Here is a 14,097-nt window from a genome sequence, read left to right as displayed (position 1 = left end):
GACTTGCACGGTGGAGCCTTCGGTTGCAAGAGTTCGACGTCACCATCGTGTATAAGTCGGGTCGGCAACATAGCGATGCAGACTGTCTCTCCCGAGCTCCTCTTCCGTGCCCACCAGATGAGTCCGACGACGATTCTGCTTTCCTCGGCGCTGTCACCACATCCGACCTTGCCCACCACCAGAGGGCCGACTGCGAACTGCTGCCTCTAATCGAGTACCTCGAAGGAACCGCTCCGTCTCCGCCCAGACTCTTCTCTCGCGGACTTTCGTCGTATTGCTTAATAGATGGAGTCCTCTACAAGAAAAACTACGGCCCGACCGAAACTGCGTATCTCCTCGTTGTCCCAACCGCACTTCGTCAGGAAGTTCTCGCTGCATGCCACGACGACATTTCTTCTGGCCACCTCGGTTTTTCCAGAACATTGGGACGCCTCCGCCACAAGTACTACTGGCCACGGCTTGCTGCGGTCGTCCAACGCTACGTTCGAACCTGCCGTGAGTGTCAACGACGGAAGGTACCACCGACAAAACCGGCCGGCCTTCTGAAGCCAATTGATCCACCGCAAATCCCATTCCAACAAGTCGGCATGGACTTACTGGGCCCATTCCCGGTGTCCTCCATGGGAAACCGGTATATTGTTGTTGCCACGGACTACCTAAGCCGCTATTGTGAAACCAAGGCTCTTCCCAGTGGCACCGCTGCTGAAATTGCACAGTTCTTTGTTCACCACATCGTGCTTCGCCACGGCGCCCGCGTGGTTGTATTAACTGACCGGGGAACCGCGTTTACGTCGGCTCTTACACACGAGGTCCTCCGTCTTAGTGGCACCAGTCATAGAAAAACTACTGCTTACCATCCTCAAACGAATGGACTTACTGAGAGGCTGAACAAGACCATCACAGATATGATGTCTATGTATGTCGACGCTGACCATCGCAACTGGGACGAAATACTTCCCTATATCACGTTTGCGTACAACACCGCCCTCCAAGAAACGACGCGCTTCACCCCCTTCCGTTTGGTGTATGGCCGAGATGCCCTGAGCATGCTTGACGCCATGCTGCTCCCGGATTGTACCCCCTCGTCTGCCCCAGGCGCTGACCAATTCGTTCGCGATGCAGAAGCCGCTCGCCACCTTGCTCGACAACGCATTCGCCACCAGCAGACAACTGACGCCCGGCGTTACAACCTCCGCCACAGGGAGGTGATTTACCAACCCGGCGAGCACGTCTGGGTATGGAGCCCTATACGTGTGCGCGGTCGCTCTGAAAAGCTCCTGCGGCGCTACTTCGGTCCCTACGAGGTGCTACGTCAACTCAGCGATGTGAACTATGAAGTGTACCCGCAAGGAGTTGTCCGGTCTTCTCGCCCGCCCAAGTCTGAAGTCATCCACGTGTTCCGCAGAAACCGTATTACACCCGTTAGCCCCTCCCGGAGTTCACATTCAGTGCTGCCGCCACACGCCATCGCACTTTCGGTGTCTCCACACTCTTTATCCCCCTTGCCGGAGGCATCGAGGCGATGCCTCTTGAAAGGAGGGGGGCAATGCCACAGTGCGAGCGCCGCCATGCGCCCGAGCGGCATGACTGGGCTCGTGTGGGAGCGAAGAAGAGGACGTTCCCGTTCGAAAGCGCGCTGCTGGGTTTTCTGGCCTTCGGATTAACAAAAGCCCTTTTTTTTTCGTGCCGCCCTACGTTTGTCGGCGACAATATGTAAACAGGGGCGGGGTTACTAAGAGGCGAAGCTCTCGCCAATATAACGAACAAACACTTTTCAACATTTGGAAAGTTTGATGGCGCTGACCAACGGACATTTTGGCGCCAGCTTTATTTCAGTGCAGTTCATTCCAGGTTTCGCTATTGTTCGCTTATCTGGGGACTCACTGGGAAATATAATCTTGAAAGGCCCTTTTTATTGCAAAAGAAATCTATTCGCTTTGTTGAAAATTTTTCAAGATATGACTCCACATATTCCTACTTCAGCGAGTACTACCTATACAAACGTTACACTACCAGCGACCGTGTCAGGCGGCATTCTTGAAACTCGTAGCCAATCGACAACAAAGTTTTTTTTTCTAAATTCACGAACGATATGGGTTTAGACGCACAAATATACAGAAACCAAGAAACAGAACCAACTATGCTACGCAGCATTTCAACTTGAACCCATCCCGATTTAATTCATCTTCCTCTGTCTGCTTTTCGTAAGCGAGCGAAAAGTCACTTCCTGGGAAATGCACTATAGTTTTTTATTTTATTTTTCCTGCTTATATCTTTCGCACATTTGTTTTAATTTTCTTGGTAGGCACACAGTTAGTTTCTACACATATGTTGCATCTGTGTCGGCTCTTGCAATGCTCTGTTCTGATATTTTTTTGTTTTTTTTTATAGGCACGCATTCAGTTTCTATAGTTATGTTTGAAATTGTCTTCTCTTGCACTGTCCTTTTCTGTGATTTTTTAGACGTGTTTTCTGAGTAATAAGAATGGAATGAACGCTTATACTTGAAAGTTGTGCTCTACAAACATTGTGATCATTATAACGTGTATCTGTGTGTGTATAGAAGTGCTTCTTGCTGTTGCGTTCGAGTGGTGCATAGGGCCCAGTCAGGCGGATTGATTTTCGCCGTTCGTCTGCCCTCTGCACCAAGGCACTGTGTTGTCGGAATTTTTTGAATTAAAAAAAAGAAAATCTATAAAAAATACGCGTTGCCCCCTACACTACTCCAGCATCCGGAGACTTGGTGTGTTTCTCGCAAGCGAACTGATTGTGGTCAACAAATGTTAAGCTACAGGTTGCCGAAGTCACTAAATGACATTACTCGATGTGACATCGACGTGCTCACTTGTTTTTGTTTTGTTTTTTGAGCAACCTGCCTGAGATATTTTTGTGCGCCTCTATGTCTTTCTGTAATAAGCGGTGTACGGCGTTTTCTTTTTCTTTTACTGTTGCAATTGTATCTTTTTCGGTTTCTTGTTTTGCATTTGTTTTAACCCTGGTTCATTTATAAGCCTTCACTTCCGCCCTGCCGCAGCCTCTGTAACGGCACTGTGGTCGGTAAAGCTGCCCCTGAGAAGCTTTTTCCCCTTGTATCTCTCACAACAATTGTATCTCCTTGTTTGTGGAAATAAATTCAAACTCAAACTCGTCCGTCTCCTTCTTCACTAGCCGAAGATAGAGGCGTTTAGGCGGTCTCGCCTGGGGCGGAAGCGATAGAGTTTTCAAGTTTTTGCCGCTCTCCCGCAAATCGGAGGCGCACGACTTTCCCATCGCAGGATAGGTCTCGGAGCGGCAAATCATTTGGTGACACATTCGCCTCTCTCTTCTTGCACCATCGAAAGATACAAGCGATACAAAGGGTCCCTCGCCCGGGTAACGTTTGGTAATATTTGGCGGCCGTACCAGGCCTCGGAGGCGTGCGAATTTGGCATCGGCTTACTTGGCGCGAAAGCTCGAAGCTTTTGCCACCCTCATCGCCTCTGTGCTTTATATCTATCTGAAGATACGGGCGTTTAGGCTGTCTGGCTCGGGCAGTGTTCAACGAAATTTACAAACTTCGCGGTCGTTCCGTTAGGCGGGGCCGTACAATGTTTACATCAGCGTGTAGCCCTCTAAACGACAAAGAATTTGATATCCTTTGCGCCGCTCTAGTGCGTCGCCCGGCGGAGTTATAGCAGTTCAAGAAAGGCCGCCCCGGCTGACCCGCGGAGGTCTGGGTACTTATCGCTGCATATATAAGGGGGGCATACCGCCGCGGCAGACTCGGAGGCGTAGAGTTTGCGCTTCGTCGGCGAAGTCTGAAACGCGCCTCTCGACGCCCCGGAGGCGCATTTGTGCATTAGCGCGGCGGCAAAGTCCACGAGTACGGCTCGTGTGGAGCGCCGCGATGCCGGCCGCGCTGCCGCGCCCGCGATTTGACCAGGTCCCGCGGGGGAACCGCGGTACCGACAAAGGGGCCGATAGCGCCACGGCAAAGTCCACGAGTTCGGCTCGCGCGGGGCGCCGCGAAACGCGCGCGCCGCGATGCCGCCGATGGGTGCCGCACGATTTGCGCGGCCCCTGCGGCGAAAGCGCCTCGAGCACGGCGCCAAGCGCCACGGCAAAGTCAACGAGTTCGGCTCGCGTGGGGCGCCGCGAAACGCGCTCGCCGCGATGCCGCCGATGGGTGCCGCACGATTTGCGCGGCTCTTGCGGCGAAGGCGCCTCGAGCACGGCGCCAAGCGCCACGGCAAAGTACACGAGTTCGGCTCGCGCGGGGCGCCCCAAAACACGCGGGCCGCGATGCCGCCGATGGGTGCCGCACGATTTGCGCGGCTATTGCGGCGAAGGCGCCTCGTGCACGGCGCCAAGCGCCACGGCAGTCCACGTGTTCGGCTCGCGAGGGGCGCCGCGAAACGCGCGCGCCGCGATGCCGCCCGATGGGCGCGCACGATTTGCGCCAAATTTACGGCGAGATGGGCACGAGTACGGCCACTTGCCAACCCACGGAGGTCTGGGTACTTATCGCTGCTACTATATGGGGGTCCTTGTGGCGCTGTCGGTGGCGTGCGCCCGAGCGCGCGCGCGCCGTACGGGTCTTGATATGCGGCCTCGTGCCCAGCGTGTCCCCGTCCCGTGGACCCCACGGCATTCGTCTGCAGCCCATCCGCGTCTGCGATAGGGGCTGGTTGTCGGATGACGCTGTTCCCATGGATGTGTTATGAAGTGTGTTTCGTGCTACCCGGACTCGATTCCGTGCGACTGCGCCGAAGACGTGGGCGTGTCCCGTCGTCTGGCGGCTTGGCCGTCTCGGCTACACAGCAAGCGCTGTCCAGTGCCTGAACGCCGCGGCCCTAGCGGTCGCGTGCGCACAGGTGGGCGCGTTACAAATGCTTTGCCTAAGGGCGCGTGCTCTCTTGCCGCGCGGTGATAACCGGGCCTTCGGGTCGGATGCCGCAGCGAGCTCGAACGATGCACGGGCAGCGAGAGCTGCCGCGAAAAAGATGCGCGCCGAGGGGTGAGAGGGGCCCCGATCGGCCGCGACAGGGCTCCCTTGAGGAGCGACAAGGGTTTGCCTATGCATCTATCTGGTTGATCCTGCCAGTAATCAAATGCTTGTCTCAAAGATTAAGCCATGCATGTCTAAGTACATGCCGAAATAAGGCGAAACCGCGAATGGCTCATTAAATCAGGTATGGTTCCTTAGATCGTTTCTTTCTACTTGGACAACTGTGGAAATTCTAGAGCTAATGCATGCATTGAGCCTGAAGGCATTTGGCTGACGGGCGCTTTTATTAGACCAAGACCCATCGGGTTCTGCCCGTACTCTGTGGTGACTCTGGATAACTTTGTGCAGATCGCCGGCGACGTTTCTATTAAGTGTCTGCCTTATCAACTTTCGATGGTAGGTTACTTGCCTACCATGGTTGTTACGGGTAACGGAGAATCAGGGTTCGATTCCGGAGAGGGAGCCTGAGAAACGGCTACCACATCCAAGGAAGGCAGCAGGCGCGCAAATTAACCACTCCCGGCACGGGGAGGTAGTGACGAAAAATAATAATACGGGACTCTTTTGAGGCCCCGTAATTGAAATGAGTACACTCTAAATCCTTTAGCGAGGATCAATTGGAGGGCAAGTCTGGTGCCAGAAGCCGCGGTAATTCCAGCTCCAATAGCGTATACTAAAGCTGCTGCGGTTAAAAAGCTCGTAGTTGGATCTCAGTTCCAGACGAGTAGTGCATCTACCCGATGCGACGGCTCGGACTGAACATCATGCCGGTCCTCTCTTGGTGCCCTGCATTGGTGCGTCTCGAGGAGGCCTGCGCTTTTAATTTGAAAAAATAAGAGTGCTCAACGCAGGCGAGTCGCCTGAATAAACTTGCATGGAATAATAGAACAAGATCCCGCTTCTGTTCTGTTGGTTTTTGGAATACGGGGTAATGATTAAGAGGAACAGACGGGGGCATTCGTATTGCGGCGCTAGAGGTGAAATTCTTGGACCGTCGCAAACGAACTACTGCGAAAGCATTTGCGAAGAATGTTTTCTTTGATCAAGAACGAAAGTCAGAGGTTCGAAGGCGATCAGATACCGCCCTAGTTCTGACCATAAACGATGCCAACCAGCGATCCGCCTGAGTTACTCAAATGACTCGGCGGGCAGCTTCACGGGAAACCAAAGTATTTGGGTTCCGGGGGAAGTATGGTTGCAAAGCTGAAACTTAAAGGAAATGACGGAAGGGCATCACCAGGAGTGGAGCCTGCGGCTTAATTTGACTCAACACAGGAAAACTTACCCGGCCCGGACACTGGGAGGATTGAAAGATTGAGAGCTCTTTCTTGATTCGGTGGATGGTGGTGCATGGCCGTTCTTAGTTGGTGGAGCGATTTGTCTGGTCAATTCCGGTAACGAACGAGACTCTAGCCTATTAAATAGGTGCGGGGTTCCCAGCACCTTACAACCTTCTTAGAGGGACAAGCGGCTCCTAGCCGCACGAAACAGAGCAATAACAGGTCTGTGATGCCCTTAGATGTCCGGGGCCGCACGCGCGCTACACTTTTATACTTCTTTCGTGATTGCGATAGGGGCTTGCAATTGTTCCCCTTGAACGAGGAATTCCCAGCAAGCGCGAGTCATAAGCTCGCGTTGATTACGTCCCTGCCCATTGTACACACCGCCCGTCACTACTACCGATTGAATGATTTAGTGAGGTCTTCGGACCGATGTCCGGCGCGGCATTTCGGTTGCGCCGGTCTGTTGGAAAGATGACCAAACTTGATCATTTTGATTGGGTTAATTGGTTTGATCATAGAAGGTTGTGGCCAAGTACTACACCAGGGTGGCCAAATCCTTCTCTGGTGAGAGAGTGCGTTATCGGTTCTGGTCACCGAGATCAGGCCGCACTCCAGCCTGGTTAATTGGAGGGTTAATTGGAGAGACTTGGGAAAGGCCTTTGCCCTGCAGTGGGTGTAGTAAGGCTGATGATGATGATGATGATGATGATGATCATTTAGAGAAAGTAAAAGTCGTAACAAGGTTTCCGTAGGTGAACCTGCGGAAGGATCATTACCGGACTGTGCTTGTCACACCCGGCGCCGCCCCCGCTTATAAGCGGGGGAAAGCCTCCACCGCGGAGTTGCGAGATTCTGATGCCGCCTCTCTGCAAAAATTGTTACGCCCAGCGGAGGTCCGTCACCAAGGGAATGTCGGACGGACTGCTTCCGTGGGTTCAAACGGCGTAACGCACCAATCTGGTGGGCTTTCGGTCTTCGACACTCGTTGTCGCAGAGACTCGAACGTAGCCGGTAGGCTGGCCGAGGGAAAGGCCGGCCGGCTGCCAAGGGAACGGCGGCGGCTGCGCGAAGTACGAAAGGAACCGCAGCTCGCTGGTTCTCGTTAGAGTTGCGACCGAGGCGGTAGGCCGGCCGAGGGAAAGGCCGGCCCGCCGCCAAGGGAACTGCGGCGGCTGCTGCGGAGTACGAGAGGAAACACGGCTCCCTGGCTCATGAGAGTCGCGACGGAGTCGGTAGGCTGGCCGAGGGAAAGGCTTGCCCGCCGCCAAGGGAACGGCGGCGGCTGCTGCGGAGTACGAGAGGAAACGCGGCTCGCCGGCTCCAGAAAAGTAACTCTTCGCAACAACGCGCGCGCGGCGGGACGCGTGCGGCCCAGTACTTATAAGGAACGGCTGCAGCAAGAGGTCTCGCAGTGCGGTCGCGATGTCTGAAGCCGTGCCGGCGGGGCGAAAGGAGGCACCGGGAAGAAAGGGACGAGGGGTTATAATCCCGCATTTTGAACACACCTGCGGCAGCGGGGTTCTCCTGCTGCTTCGTCCTTCCCAGCCTTCGAGTAGTGTGCCGGTGCGATACCGAAACGCCGTCCATGGCACTGTGGCCGGTGGACTCCTGTTGCGGGAGTAGTCTGACGAACGCCCGTCTGGCGGCTTTCCAAGTACGCGCTGCGTAGCCACCGCTAGGCGGTGCCTGTCTCTTAAGCGAAGCAATGATGTGGCGAAATGGTCGGATAGGGCGCAGCACGAGGGCGGACTCGAGGGGCATTTCTGAGCGAAAGATGACCCCTTCCCCAAAGAGGGCGCAGCGGTGGGCGGCAAAGAACCGTCCACACAGAGCTACCGCTGCTTGGGAGTCCATGGGTGACGTCGCTGCGAACACAACGGCAGAACGAACGTGCTCGGGGAAACGGCGCAAAAGCTCTGTGTTACTGACCAATTAATGACGAAGTTACCGGTGTGCTTCCTGGTGAACCGATGGTCGTCGGACCCGTGCGACCGCTTAAAGAAAACGGGCTGAACAGCAAACCGTGAACAGCAAAAAAACGGCACCAGCGAATACCGGAACTTGAGAGCGCCGTGCACGTCTGCCTTAGGGTTGCCAAATGCCTCGTCGTCTCTAGCGACCCGCAAGCCATTGTCGCACACAAGCTTCGAAGAGACCTTGCTCGCCTCGGCTTTGAGGCACCGCGCAAGCATGCCGAACGGACGGCTGCTGGAACGTGGAATTGTCGGACGAAACTGCAGTCGGGGAGGCCAGGGGAGGAGCCCGGTGCCTAAAACCCTGGTTGTACTGTACGGAATTGAACAAACCAAATGCACGACTCTAAGCGGTGGATCACTCGGTTATCGGGTCGATGAAGAACGCAGCCAGCTGCGAGACTTGGTGTGAATTGCAGGACACACTGAGCACTGATTCTTCGAACGCAATTGCGCCCTTGGGTCTTCCCTTGGGTTCGTCTGTCTGAGGGTCGGATCATATATCAAGAGAGACGCCGGCGCCCGGGGATAGCGCGGCCGGCGACTCGTTTTGACCGTGTCGGCAAAGAGGACGGCTCTGTACGAAACGCCGAAGATCCCTCGAAAGACTGCGAAAGAGGAGAGTGGGTCGAACCCTTCAGCCGCGCTCCAAGCGGCCGAGTCGGGTCGCCCTGCGCAGACGACGTAACGCGGGACGGCGGCTGCTAGCCGTAGAGCGTCTGGCCTCCGAAGGCGACCGCCGCAGGAAGGGATTACCTGCAGGGAAAGCGCGGTCCCGACGGGAGACGAGGCCGTGTGGACGGGCGGCAAAGCGTTGCCCGCTGGCCCGCGTACGTGTAGCCGAACTGCTGCGAGAAACGCAGAGACGGGAGCGCCCTGTCCGTGCACGCCCGCGCGAGAAGAAGGGAGATCTCGCGCGGGGTGCGGGGAGGCGACAGGCGCGCGAAAGCGTTTCGTGCGCGGCAGTTTCGGGCGAGGCGCAGAGGCGCGCCGTGGCGCGGTGACGAAGGGGTCCCCCCGGACCCGATGCAAAGGGACCGCCCCCTCGAACGGGCGCGATGTCGAGTAAGGGTCGAACGGACACGATCTCGTTGCGAGCGCAGTCCGCCGTCGGTCTAAGTGCTTCGCAGTCTCTGCCGCGAGAAAAACTGGGCCACTCCAGTTGGGGCAGGGGCGACTCAAAACTTGACGATGCCCCTACGCCAGGCGGAGGTCGCTCTCTCGAGGGAAAGAGAGGTGCGGCAGGGAAAAATTCGGCCGCGGCGGTCGGGGGCTCGAAACTCTCTGCGTTATCCGCGCAAATCGCATGCGCGCGGTCCCGAGCGCCGGCCAGCGGCGCCTTCCAGTCTCGTTCGCAGTCGCCGAGGGTGCTGCCGACTGTGAGCGGGGAACGGGCGGAAGGCGTCGGCCGGACGATTGGGGAAGGACGCGCGCGCGCGCGCTGGACCGCGCCGGAATCGAACGCGAGAGCGCACATCTGTGTCGACCTCAGATAAGGCGAGACAACCCGCTGAATTTAGGCATATCACTAAGCGGAGGAAAAGAAACGAACAGGGATTCCCTGAGTAGCTGCGTGCGAAACGGGACCTAGCCCAGCACCGAATCCCCCGTCCTTGCAGGCGGTCGGGAAATGTGGTGTATGGGAGGCAAAGTTCCCGGGAGTTTGCGACGGTGCAAGTCCCCCTGACAGGGGCTTGTCCCAGAGTGGGTGCCAGGCCCGTCTCCGCCATTGCGCGCCCAGGACGAAGCCTCCCGTGAGTCGAGGTGCTTGAGAGTGCAGCCCTAAGTGGGTGGTAAACTCCATCTAAGGCTAAATACGACCGAGAGACCGATAGTCAACAAGTACCGTGAGGGAAAGTTGAAAAGAACTTTGAAGAGAGAGTTCAAGAGTACGTGAAACCGCTTAGAGCTCCCTACAAATGTACACATACCAAGGGATCCGGTAGCAAAGGTAACAACCTAAATATTATCACAGTAATATAAATCCGTTATATGTAATGTTTACGTTGGCAACTTCTCTGATATGTTCGGCATATATTAGGTGTGGAGTGAGTGTCTTTAGTGCTTCAATTTGTACCTGTAATCATTTCTTGCTGGCCATCGTTTATGTAAGTCTCCTGAAATCGCCGAAACTTGTATGCTGCTTACAATACGCTTCCATAGAAATTCTATGATGAATATAATCCTGCAACGGTTTTACACCTTTATTATGATTTCCCAGTGTCAAGCTTTATTTCTCTCACTTAGTAAACATTCCTGCAATATCACGCGATCAGCTTCGACATGGACGTGTCTACCCATGGGCTGCAGATTTGTCCTTTTTCCGAAGCATAACTGTCACTAGTCGCACGATGCATCCCGTGCCGGGACTGGACCAATCACAGAAACTCTAAAGAATTAAAGTAGAAGCGCAAGAGTATATTCTTTGGAGTATAGTGTGTGCCAAATACTCACAACGTCGACGGCGACTGGCAGCAGCAAGGAGAGGGCTGAGGAGTTGCTGACCAACTCGGTGATTATCGAGGCGGACACGGCCAGGATGGACTGCTTCACCAGCAGTCCCGCCGTGCTGCGTTTCAAGTGCGCCGTCAGCCACAGTTCGAAGCCGGTCTCCTGCGAGGGGAGACGAAACCCGTCAGCACCTGATGGATAGTGGTTTGGAGGCCACTGGAAGAGGGTGTTCGCATGAATCTAATTGTTTGAAACTTCTGTACGTGATAGATACCGTAATGAAGACTTTCAAATGGAGCGACAACTGCAAAGATAATTTGGAAAGAGTGAACGAGCGGTGATTCAATGGCGATTCAAGAAAGATGTGCCGCAAGGTAAACCCTACCTCAATGCACCGGGACTGAGCTGAGTGGTGCACGCGTACAGAGTAAACATGAATCTAAAGAAATTGTGCTTTGAGACTGAAACACAGGCTCAATGGGGCAATGTTAGTCATGTCCCGTCTAGCGTCTATGGCGTCATATAGAGTAATTAGTTTTGTTAAACGGCTAGTAGGTGCTGCTAAGCGTCAGCTTAATGCGTGTTGAAAAAACAGCAGGAACTCTCGAGACGCGAACTTCCGTAAAACATTCTGATTGACTTTTGTACAGTGGCTGTTCCGCCTAAAAGGAGCGAAATTATTTGGAGCCGTGCAGAAACGTGGCTGTGAATTACTGCGACAATGTATGAGTTTGTGTTCTTAATTAACCTTTTGTGAACGCAGTCGCCGCGCACTGCGGCGTGATGTAACCCGACGCCATGACACACGCAATTCTACCTCTGCATGGCTGTACGTCGCCGCCGCCGCGACGCCGCCGCACCCCTTCTGATCTGTGTGTTAACTTCGTGAAGGCAGTCGCCGCCGTAGAATGGTCCACGCTCCGCCTTAAGGGTATGAAGCCATAACTAATGGGTTAATGCGCATATAAGCAGAATTGGTCGTTCTCTACTTAATATTCACATATCCTTGGAAGTCCTCATACCACTTCTGGTGCAGTGGTGCAGCGGTTAAGCGCTCGCCACTGCCCTGGGGTGGCATGTACTGCCAGAATTGTGCCTTGTACGATCCAAGGTTATACCGAGCAACTTCGCACGACGATTCATTATTACATCCGCCCCGCCTCCCAGTTTGCATGAGGATGCCGTATTTTAACCCGATAGCGTTAAATGCCTTGTTCACCAGAAAATACGGTGTCGGCGTTGTCGGCATCGGCATCGGCATTGTGAGAGAAATATCACGATAGCAACTCTGGAAAGTGCCCAGAGAGTAACCTAGTAGGCATGTGGGCCACCTAGACCACCTGACCTTGTGGGGTTATCACAACCTGCCCACCGGATAGTGAGCAGACTGCCCACAGAAGCATGTGGCAATTAATGATTGGTTACGAGAGGTTGGTTGGAAGAGAAACCTGGGTCTGACAAGCAGCTGGACCAAAGCAGCGCCTGCCATCGGAGGGCAGAGGCATATCGCTTAGCCGCAGCGCCACTGCGCCATCAGTGAATGGCCAATTCTGCTAATGTGGTCGTTACCCATTAACGCCATCGCGTTATGCCCTTATGGCTGAAGCTTAAGTGTCTCCTACATTTTTTTGCTGACTTGTCATGTTAAACAGTAGCTTAGTGAATGAGCCTCATCTGGTCAACTGAGATTTGGAAAGTGTTGTCGTCCTGGGTAGCTCAGTTGGTAGAGCGTCTGCTGCGGTGAACCGGAGCTCCCGGGTTCGAACCCCGGATCAGGACGAATTTTGCTTTAACCGCGAAGTTTCTGCATACCTTTCCTTCGTAAATGTATAGCTACGCTTGACTGGATGTACTGGTTCGTACTGGTTCAGCTGGAACTAGCAGGTTTCCTGCTGGTTGTACTGGTTCCAGCAAGATGTTTGTAATGGTTTTCTGCTGGTTGTACTAGTTCCAGCAGGGTGCTTGCTGGTTTTCTGCTGGTTGTACTGGTTCCAGCAAGGTGCTTACTGGTTTTCTGCTGGTTGTACCGGTTCCAGCAGGGTGCTTACTAGTTTACTGCTTGTTTTACTGGTTCCAGCAAGGTGCTTAGTGGTTTTCTGTTGGTTTCACTAACTCAAGAATCAGGACTTTTTGCTGTTCTTTTCAGTGGCTTTTTTCGTTTGTTTCCAAGGTAGCAATATAATTTACCTAAAAGAATTTTGCAACTAAATCTATTCAACTGTGAGCGCTAAAAATTGAATAAATAATGTCAATATTTAATGAGAGAGCTTTGTTTCTTAACCGTTCCCCGCACACACCTGTGGGAGACCCATCTTGAGGGGTATATAAGCATGAGGCAGGCCATATGGCATTAGAATGTGAGTACGTGTTACACTTGGAAGTTGTATGTATATTATAGGGCTGTTGCTATAGCTGCTTTTCAAGTGGGGTTTAAAGCTGTACTTGTGTTAATTCCTACTATGGGTAGATTTGCATGGCCCTGCAGGGTGAGTTTACCAGTTACCGTTGGTTTCGAGCGTTTTTTGCTCTTTCTTTTTGTGAATGCTTAAAGTTTAAGAATTTACTATTTGTTTTAAAGTTTCAGAAAATTATGAAAATTAAAGGATATTTTGCATGAATGATTTATGTACACAGAATTAAATGTAATGTTTCGGTGCTGTATGGAAGCTAATGGCCCCAGCACCTACTGGTTCCATCAGCTGCTCGTTCCATCAGATGCTGGTTCCAGTAGCTGCTGGGAATGTGCTAATAAACCAGTACTACTGGAACCAGTATGATCCCAGCAGAAAACCAGCAGCAAATTTTCACTTGGAAATTAACTACCTTATTAGAGATTTAAAAATCTGCTCTAACCTTGACGACGAGCGAGATGGCGCCGCTCCCGGCGACGGTGATGATGACGCCCCTGGGTAGACTCCGCGCGAGGCCGCCGACGCCTCCGATGGCCTCGAGATGGCTCCAGGCTACGGAGTAGTCCAGCACAAGGCACAACATGCCAAGGGGGTGCCTGACGAAGTATTATGCGAGGCCTCGGTGAGCTCTCCGCTCGAATTCTAAACCTTTGTTCTTTAGCGATAGAATGGCACTGCAAATTTTATTTTTACTAACAAAGTACAGGTTGTCTACGCAAGCAAGTATTCGTTCCCTCTTTCTTTGTTGATTTGATTTGTTCCCAAAGCTGCAGGGCTTAGACCCTTCCTTCTTCTCATTTACAAAGCAATCATTCTGGCAATATTACCTCTACTTGCGATTATTTGATGATGAGTGTGTTTTTATTACCCAAACTTTAACAACATTGACCTCAATACACTGCTACATTTCCCGAATTGAAATGTGGTGCTAACAACGGTTAATGTCTGTTAATATAGATAACACCTGTTTGATCTCTTTCCATCTCAGGTAA

The 14,097-nt window shown here is 53.2% G+C and overlaps 1 protein-coding gene, 1 non-coding gene and 1 pseudogene across 2 annotated transcripts in view; 2 read left to right on the top strand and 1 right to left on the bottom strand.

Moving 5' to 3' along the window:
- The first annotated feature begins 5,063 nt into the window (after positions 1-5,063).
- On the top strand, positions 5,064-7,045 carry LOC144116868 (small subunit ribosomal RNA; annotated as a pseudogene).
- Positions 7,046-8,585: 1,540 nt separating this feature from the next.
- Positions 8,586-8,737, top strand: LOC144116646 (5.8S ribosomal RNA). Its single transcript, XR_013311943.1, has one exon. It is a non-coding gene; the product is annotated as a 5.8S ribosomal RNA (ribosomal RNA).
- Positions 8,738-10,469: 1,732 nt separating this feature from the next.
- Positions 10,470-14,097, bottom strand: part of LOC144107832 (uncharacterized) — a 35,278-nt gene continuing 31,650 nt past the window's right edge. The window contains exons 3-4 of the mRNA XM_077641043.1: positions 13,548-13,701; positions 10,470-10,856 (exon numbers count right to left, since the gene is read on the bottom strand). Coding sequence (XP_077497169.1) covers positions 10,641-10,856; positions 13,548-13,701 — 370 coding nt within the window. The 3' untranslated portion in view covers positions 10,470-10,640. The remainder of the gene's footprint in view (positions 10,857-13,547; positions 13,702-14,097) is intronic.

Source organism: Amblyomma americanum, chromosome 1 (genome assembly GCF_052857255.1).
Source record: "Amblyomma americanum isolate KBUSLIRL-KWMA chromosome 1, ASM5285725v1, whole genome shotgun sequence".
In the NCBI taxonomy this organism is placed as follows: Eukaryota; Metazoa; Arthropoda; class Arachnida; order Ixodida; family Ixodidae; genus Amblyomma; species Amblyomma americanum.
Note: the sequence above shows the minus strand (reverse complement) of the source record. Positions and strands in the feature narration are given on the sequence as shown.